The 8,618-nt window shown below is 42.2% G+C and overlaps 1 protein-coding gene across 1 annotated transcript; it reads left to right on the top strand.

Annotated features, from left to right (window-relative positions):
* The first annotated feature begins 2,206 nt into the window (after positions 1-2,206).
* On the top strand, positions 2,207-7,755 carry LOC127566333 (uncharacterized). The gene is made up of 2 exons (XM_052008357.1): positions 2,207-2,295; positions 7,018-7,755. Exon 2 carries the CDS (start codon positions 7,036-7,038, stop codon positions 7,753-7,755), a length of 720 nt encoding a protein of 239 aa, XP_051864317.1. The 5' UTR covers positions 2,207-2,295; positions 7,018-7,035.
* The last annotated feature ends 863 nt before the right edge of the window (positions 7,756-8,618 follow it).

Raw genomic sequence — 8,618 nt, 5'->3', positions numbered from 1 at the left:
AGAAAAATTAAAATTAAATAAAAACTGTAATTGTAATTGCATATATTTTTTTAAATTTATAATGTAAGTACTTATTTTACCGGCCGTTCAATGGGGTCCGATGTAAGCACTTATTTTACCGGCCGTTCCATGGGGTCCCATGTAAGTACTTACTTTACCGGCCGTTCCATGGGGTCTAATGTAAGTACTTTCCTTAAAGTCCCTAATATGTTGCACTATTTCTCTAGTTCGTGGGTAATCGAGGCGGTGGCGATTGACCCTATTTGCGGACATTTCATCCAAAAACGGAAATTAAAGAACGCATTGCTATGTGCCACTTTGTAAGTTGTGGTGGTCTGCTGGTAAGTGCTTATTACACCAGCAGCGAACTAGCGCTCAGAACTGCAGAGATATAACAGAAATAAAAATTCAAATAACAAGGTGATTGTGGGGGGTGCATCGAAAAAATAAGAACAACTTGCAGAAAAGAACATATGGAATATAAACAATTTAGAAAGGTACAGTGGAGTGTGCTCGACTGTGAGATACCAGCTAACATTTTGAATAAAAGCAAAATATTGCAGTATTATTTTCAAAATATACCAAAAATTCCACAAAAAATATGCCAAATGGTATGTTTGGTACGGTAGTATCGATATAGACGGCACAATGTACCAGATTGTCGGCCAAAGCAACTAAGACCCCTAGTAAGTAAGTGTTTTTGCCCATACAAAAGTATTTCTTTAATACCTTCCACAATTTTTATCTGATCGCAATAAAATTCTGGACTCATAAATACTATAGTTATTATTCTAGCTTTAAAATTACGCTTGATATTCGATTTTGTTGATTTTCGGGAGCGGAAGGGGGCGTGGTCAAAATTTGAAACAAACTTTATCTACGTGCAAACATAGCAAATGCTCTGTGTTGAAAAATCCAGTCAATCCAATCCAATCCTCACAGATAATATTTCGACGAGTTCAGTTGTATCACTTAATATTTCTATATACTTTTATTCAGTTTGTCAAATTAAAACACATTTATTTATCTTTGAGCAACTGCGGACACGTCTTTATTGTACGATGGTCAATGACGAAAGAGAGAGAGCTTTAGAAAAAAAGTGAGACCATGTAAGGCCAAACATCAATCGATATTCAATATCTAATATATACTTATTTAATATATTAGTGATGAGATGTTGCGATAACATATGTATATATGTATATACTGTTTTTGCATCCAGTTTGATGCTACATTTCCACATGCTCTATCTCTTATAGTCTCTGAGATACGGACAGACACACAGATGGACATGACTAGATCCTCTCGGCTGTTGACGCTGACCAAGAAAATATATACTTTATAGGTTCGGAGATGCCTACTTCTACCTGTTACATACATTTCCTGTCGGCACAAAGTTTATAACACCCTTCTACCCAATGTGTAGCGGTATATAATAGTCGAATAACAAGCGTAACTTTAGAGCTAGAGCTACGAATTTTGGTATATATAATAATAGCGGGTATCTCACAGTCAAGCACACTCGACTGTAGCTTTCTTACTTGTTGATATTAGTATACATATTTACATATGTATATAAGAATAAGTTTATTGACGTTTATGGTGCTGTATATGTAACTTTTCTTAAATTTAACAAATCAAAAGAGATGTAGTGTCGACCAGGCCTCGAGCAAGTTACGCCAGCAGGTGCAATTTCGATAGAAGATGCCACAAAGATGTTGGTATTAACCAAACTTTAAACATTGATAATGTTGGCGCATTTGAGTAATATTAGTTAAGAGCATGAAGTACCAAATGAAGTTGTTAGAATTAGGGCGAAGCGAGAGCGCAATAAAGCTTTCGTTTGTTGCTCTCTGAGCGAATTCGCCTCGCTTCGCCGCTCTAGTTAAGTTAGGCTTAATGTAACTTAGCATAAAATTATAAAGACAGTTGAAAACAAGAACTCATCAGCGCGTCATCACTCTTTTCGTTTCGTTTTCGTTGTACCAACAACAATAAGGCCTACTCTTTGTGTTCGCGAATAAAGCGGAATATTAATAATCATAAAAACTTGTGATTTTTCATGCCGCCCCCGGGTGGACTCTAATTGTTGTTGAAATAGAAATCATAAACAACAAACAAATTCGCGCCGGTCGTTTATAAAATATAAACAAACTATTGACTGTGCCAGTGCTGTGATTCTACTTGTGTTGGTGTCATCGCTGGATTCTTTGCATCATCGCTGGAGGATACCCTGCACCTGCAGAAAACACACAGAGGAAAGTGGCTGGGATCATTAAAGATCGCCAATTCCAGGTACTGTGCGAAAAATTGGAAGCGAACAACTGAAGCGAACTGAATTGCCAAGTTGCAAAATTCTAGTGACGCTTTTCAATTCTTGGCACATACATACGTAATAGTAGAGCATTGTTTTTAAATTTTATATTTTTAAAATTAAAAAGTGAAACCGCTTAGGCAGAACATTGTTTTTTGTTTTCTAAGTGAAAGTGACTAGGGGAAATTTTTATTTCCATTGCATCGAACTTATTTTTCTTAGTTCGTTGCAATTTTCGCTTTCGTAGCCCCCTTTGTCACCAGATTCGTAGCCGCTGTAAGTTGTGTGCTGTTGCTAAGCGCACATACGTATATACATACATATATACCAGCAAGCCAACACTGCACCGGTGCATTTCGGCTCCGTGTTGTTGTTGCTTGCATTTTCGTTTTCGTTTCGCGCGCTTAAAAACAGCGCACATACACACATACATACGTTAGCAAGCCAGCATCTGCACAGTGCATTGCGCTCTGTAGTCTGTGTTGTTGCTTGCACTTTTCGTTGTCGCGCGCTTTGCAGCGCTCAGAACTCGCTCCCCTACATTCGTTGGTTGAGCATATCAGTGCGATATCTCGTTTGCTCCCTCGAATTGTGTACTCCCCTATTATGGTCCGAGATAGCTTAGTGGTTGCTAAGACAATTCAAAAATAATAATAATATAAAAAAAAAAAAAATTATTCAAAATAATGATTCAAAAAAAAAAAAAAATAATAAATTTTTTTTTAATTTTCTTTTTCGTTGTTGTTGTTGGGAGCAACAAGATTTATTTTGTATTTTATTTTTATATTTTTTCGTCTGCTTTAATAAGTTCAACAAAATGAAATTCGAAAGAAACACTTGAAGGCTCTAAAAAGAAACTTGCTATTTGCGTAAAGAGCATTAGTAGAATTCATGATCAAATTCTCGATGACACTATCGGTCGAGATTTGACAGAGCTATGAGTGGCAGGCTTGAAGATGTTGTCGTCGCATATTGAAAATGCTCTCTCAAATACCAAAGCAGAATTGAGACATTTGACGAATATGACGAATACCCGCTGCGATTTAGAAGAGATTGCATTACTGCAAAGCAAGGCTGAAGGCGATGGTGAAATCGTTGACCGATACTTCATCCGCCAATATATCGATTCAGCCGATTGCCGCTCCTCGTACCCGTCTGCCAAAACTCTCATTGCCAAAGTTCAGCGGAAAGTATTCCGAATTTTAAAAATTTCATAAGTTGTTTGAGACTTCTTGTTGACAAGAACCATTCAATTCACGCATTGAGAAATTCAATCATCTCATTTCTTGTCTCTCTGGTGAGGCTCTTGGGAACGGTGAGAGCGTTTCAAGTCACCGAGGACAACTATGAGAAAGCAATGGCGAGTTTGAAAAGAGTATATGACAATGATTGTCTGATATTTAATGAAAATATCACTGCTCTTTTTCAATTTGCCAAAGATTTTGCAGCCCTCCGCTTCAGCGTTGCGAAACTTGATTGACACTGTCTCTGCGATATACAGATCTTTGTTGTCGATAGGTGAAGATTGGAAATGCAATCCTTATTTACCTGGTCATGCACAAAGTTGATGCAATGACAAAGAAGAAGTGGAATGAGCAGCTAGATTACACGAAAATTCCATTAGGAGTGAGTGTGAAACTATGCTTAATCGTCGATATCAGCACTTGTCAGCTGAGAATTCGACAAAGTCCGAAATTCAAGCCGTTTCCGCTAAACAGCTTAATAAAAGCTCGTTTTCGTGTGTACGACGCTCAAAGATAAGATTTATAAAAAGACCCAAATATGCGTATATTGCAATTCCGAAGATCATTCCATCGTGAGTTGCTCGATGTTTGCTGCCTTGGCAGTTAAACAGAGATTCGACTACGCGAAAACAACTGCATTATGCATAAATTGTCTTCGGAAGGGTCACACTAACGCCAAATGTAAGGCAAAAAGTGTCGTGTGTGCAGCCGTTCACATCATACGTTGCTGCACATATATTCTGCGACTACAAATAGTAGAGCGTTACCACCCCTGAGTCTCTCCGCTTTTTAAGCTTGATCGTCCATCCACTTCGGACTCTGGGTCACAAATTAATTTTGTGACTGAGGAACTAGCTCAGCGGCTGCATTTGCGTAGAGAAGACTTGTGCATCAGCTTGCTTGGCATTTGTGAATCCAATTCTCAAGTTAAGAAAAAGATACACACTGTGGTGAAGTCGCGAGTTGGCTGCGATAAATACGCGATCGATTTATGGATCCTCAAATCGATCTCAGGTTATCAGCCAGATCACACTGTAAATGTCAGTGGCTGGAAGATACCAGATAATCTTCAGCAAGCCTATTTCTTCAAACCGCAGAAAATTGATCTTCTTATCGGCGCTGAAACATTCTTTGACCTATTGTCCGTTGGCCAAATCAAGCAAGGTCCAGAGTGTCCAATCCTCCAAAAAGACAAGCCTTGGGTGGATTGTCTCGGGGCGGTACACTCCTGGTGAAAAATCTCACCAGAAGATGACTGTCAATCTGAGCTATCAGGAAGAAAGTTTGAGCTCGATTGACAAGACCTTGCTGAAGTTTTGGACTGTCGAAGATGTGCGCTCTCCCTCCAAAGTCCTTTCCGCTGAACAACAAAGTTGTGAAGATCATTCACAAATAATGTGAGAAGATTGCCGTCTGGTCGTTTCGAAGTAAGAAATCAGATTCGCACCAGCTGGGTGCTCATTTGAAGTTGCTAAACGGCGGTTTTTGTCGCTTGAAAAACGCTTAACTCGAGATCCCGAGTTAAAACGAATGTACTTGGAATTTATGGAAGAATATGTAGAGATGGGCCACATGTCCGAAGTGAGTCACATCCTTCCAAGTACACCAAACTATGTTATTCCGCACCAATGTGTACTACGGCCCCAAAGCACTTCGACAAAGCTGAGGGTCGTATTTGATGCTTCGTGTCGCACTTCGACACATAAGGCGTTGAATGACATTCTGATGGTCGGGCCGACCATTCAAGAAGAGCTGTTTTCGACTCTGCTTCGTTTTCGATTGCATAAATATGTTTTGAACTTGCGAAGTGGTTCTCGAATGCTCCTGGGTTCTCCGCATCAGACAGTACACCAAAGCCGATAACGATCTCCGAGACTGACGCAACCAAGACTCTAGGTGGGATTTGGTTGCCAAATGAAGACGTGTTCCAATTCCGGATCGACGAATGAATGCATGGGTCTTAAAGCGACAAAACAGAACATTCTCTCGGTGACATCGCGGTTATTCGATACGAATACTGCTTCAAGAGCTCTGGCTTCAAAAGTTGGAGTGGGACGAATCCATACCATTGAGTTTGGATACATCGTGGCAGCAATTGAAGTCAAATTTGACACAATTGCAAAACATAAAAGTGCCACGATATTTGTTCACAGAGCCTACGTCACCGATAGAGATACATGGCTTCGCCGACGCCTCAATAATACTGCAGAAGGTTGTAAAGTATCATTACTAACCTCAAAATCAAAAGTAGCTCCCCTCAAGACTAAGACTCTTCCTAGACTTGAGTTGTGTGCAGCTCACCTTCTTGCAGAACTCTGCCACCGCATACGAAGACTGATCCGATCATCAATTGAACGGACGGTTCTTTGGTCAGATTTGGAAGTCACTCTTCATTGAATCCGGTCACATCCTTCAACTCTCGCGATATTCGTGTCGAATCGAGTGGCCGAGATTCAAGAGTGGTCAGAGAGCGTGGAATGGCGTCATGTTCCAACTAAGCAGAACCCCGCAGACATTGTATCGAGAGGGTTGCGATGTGACTGAACTGTGCGCGTCAATGTGGTTTAGTGGTCCGTCATTCTTGATGGAACCACACGACGCATGGCCAGTTAACCACCATTTCGTCTCTGAAGAGACGCGCAATTTGGAAGTGCGCAAAACAGCTGTTGGACTGACAGCTATAGTGGTAAAGTCAGATCTAGTGGACTCGATCGAAAGTTTTTCGTCGCACACAAGTCTGTTGAGAGTGTTCGCTTATGTGTTCCGCTTCATTCGAAGATGCAAAGACAAAACAGTTCAATTTGAACTGGTTCCAACGGCATCAGAACTAAAAGAAGCATTCAGCAAAATAGAAGAAGTAATGCAGGATTTCGAATTCAGAGACGATATAGAAAGGGTTCGTAAGAGTACACGTGTGAGCTCGAGTCTACAACGACTCAATCCTTTCATACATGAATATGAAGGATCTTGGAGTTCGTTTTCGTTGTTGCGAGTCGGGGGGCGACTGGTAAATGCTCCTATTTCGTATGATGCTAAGTTTCCACTCCTCTTGTCGAAGCGCTCACAATTTGCTCGCAGCTATGTGAGGTACCTTCACTTGACCAACTGTCACGCTGGCCCAAGAGCGCTCGTGAGCATTCTCAGAGAACGACTTTGGTTAGTCAATGCTCAAGAGCTTTGTCGTCAGACAGTACGATCATGCATCCGTTGCTTTAAATGCAAACCTCGGCAGCTTACGCAAATAATGGGAAATTTGCCTGCTGATCGACTCCGAGCGCTCCGCCCATTTTCAATTTGTGGCGTAGATTTTTGTGGCCCGGTTGAGACAACCTATAGGATTCGCGGAAAGCCGCCGTACAAGTCGTACATAGCTTTGTTCGTCTGTTTTGCGTCAAAAGCGGTTCACTTAGAAATTGTATCTGATTTGTCAACTAATGCATTTCTAATGGCTTTCCAAAGGTTTGTTGGTCGAAGAGGATGCCCGAGCCGAGTCCATTGCGACAACGCGACGAACTTCGTCGGAGCAAGTCGCCATCTGGAGGAGCTGAGGAGGCGAGTCGAGGCCGAGGAGAACGCAGTTCGCGACTTCGCATCAAGAAGCGGAAGCGAATTTGCGTTCATACAGCCGAGGGCTCCTCACTTCGGAGGACTATGGGAGGCAGGTGTGAAGTCTGCAAAGCACCTATACTACGGACGGTAGGCAACGCCCTGCTCACGGCCGAGGAGCTGCAGACAGTGGTCGTGGCGGTCGAGGCGGTGCTCAACTCCCGCCCGCTAGGAGCCGTAAGCCACGACCCCAACGACGGCGAGGCGCTAACCCCAGGGCATCTACTGGTGGGCGGTCCACTGGTGGCACCGGCAGCATCGCGGACCCCGGACCAGGAGGGTCTAAGTTGCTTAAGGCGATGGCGAGCTGTCTCGTCTCTCAAGCGAGCGTTCTGGCAGCGATGGTCCCGGGAGTATGTGCTGGGCCTGCAGGCACGGGCCAAGTGGGACCGGTTGCAGCCAAGTCTGCGAATCGGAGAGCTCGTCGTCGTCGCAGAGGACAACCAGCTGCCGAAGCAGTGGATGGTGGGTCGAGTCGAGGCGGTGTACCCAGGAGCGGACGGAGCGGTGCGCGTCGCAGACGTGCGAACTAGCGCAGGAGGGCTATACAAACGGCCAATACATAAATTGGCGCCTCTGCCAATCGTATGAAGGCACAGCCGTTCATCGGGGCCGGTGTTGGCGCATTTGAGTAATATTAGTTAAGAGCATGAAGTACCAAATAAAGTTGTTAGAATTAGGGCGAAGCGAGAGCGCAATAAAGCTTTCGTTTGTTGCTCTCTGAGCGAATTCGCCTCGCTTCGCCGCTCTAGTTAAGTTAGGCTTAATGTAACTTAGCATAAAATTATAAAGACAGTTGAAAACAAGAACTCATCAGCGCGTCATCACTCTTTTCGTTTCGTTTTCGTTGTACCAACAACAATTAGGCCTACTCTTTGTGTTCGCGAATAAAGCGGAATATTAATAATCATAAAAACTCTTGTGATTTTTCAGATAATATGATTGGAATCGGCACAGATAACCCTAGTGTTATGACTGGTTAAAAAAAAAAGTTTACACCGAGTGGAGAATATCTGTACCGTCTCTTAAGCTAATAAAATGCGTATGCCATTCAATTCAGCTGGCAGTTGCAAAGGCTTACAAGAATTAGAATTTCTTGTGGATGAGACTTACTCATGGTTTCCTAAAAGCTCAAGTCGCCAGTTCCAATAAAAACAAGTAAGAAAGCTACAGTCGAGTGTACTCGACTGTGAGATACCCGCTACCCATTTTGAATAAAAGAAATGTATTTTGCGGTATTTTTTTCAAAAAGATACCGAATATACTGCAAAATACTAAAAATATACCAAATGGTATACTTGGTATATCGATATAGTACCGCATTCAAAATATACCATAGACGTCACAATATACCAGATTGTCAGCCAAAGCAACTAAGACCCCAGTAAGTAGGCGTTTTTTGCCCATACAAAAGTATTTTCTTTAATAACTTCGACAATTTTTATCTGATCGCA

Source organism: Drosophila albomicans, unplaced genomic scaffold, assembly GCF_009650485.2.
Source record: "Drosophila albomicans strain 15112-1751.03 unplaced genomic scaffold, ASM965048v2 ctg28_pilon, whole genome shotgun sequence".
Classification (NCBI taxonomy): Eukaryota; Metazoa; Arthropoda; class Insecta; order Diptera; family Drosophilidae; genus Drosophila; species Drosophila albomicans.
Note: the sequence above shows the minus strand (reverse complement) of the source record. Positions and strands in the feature narration are given on the sequence as shown.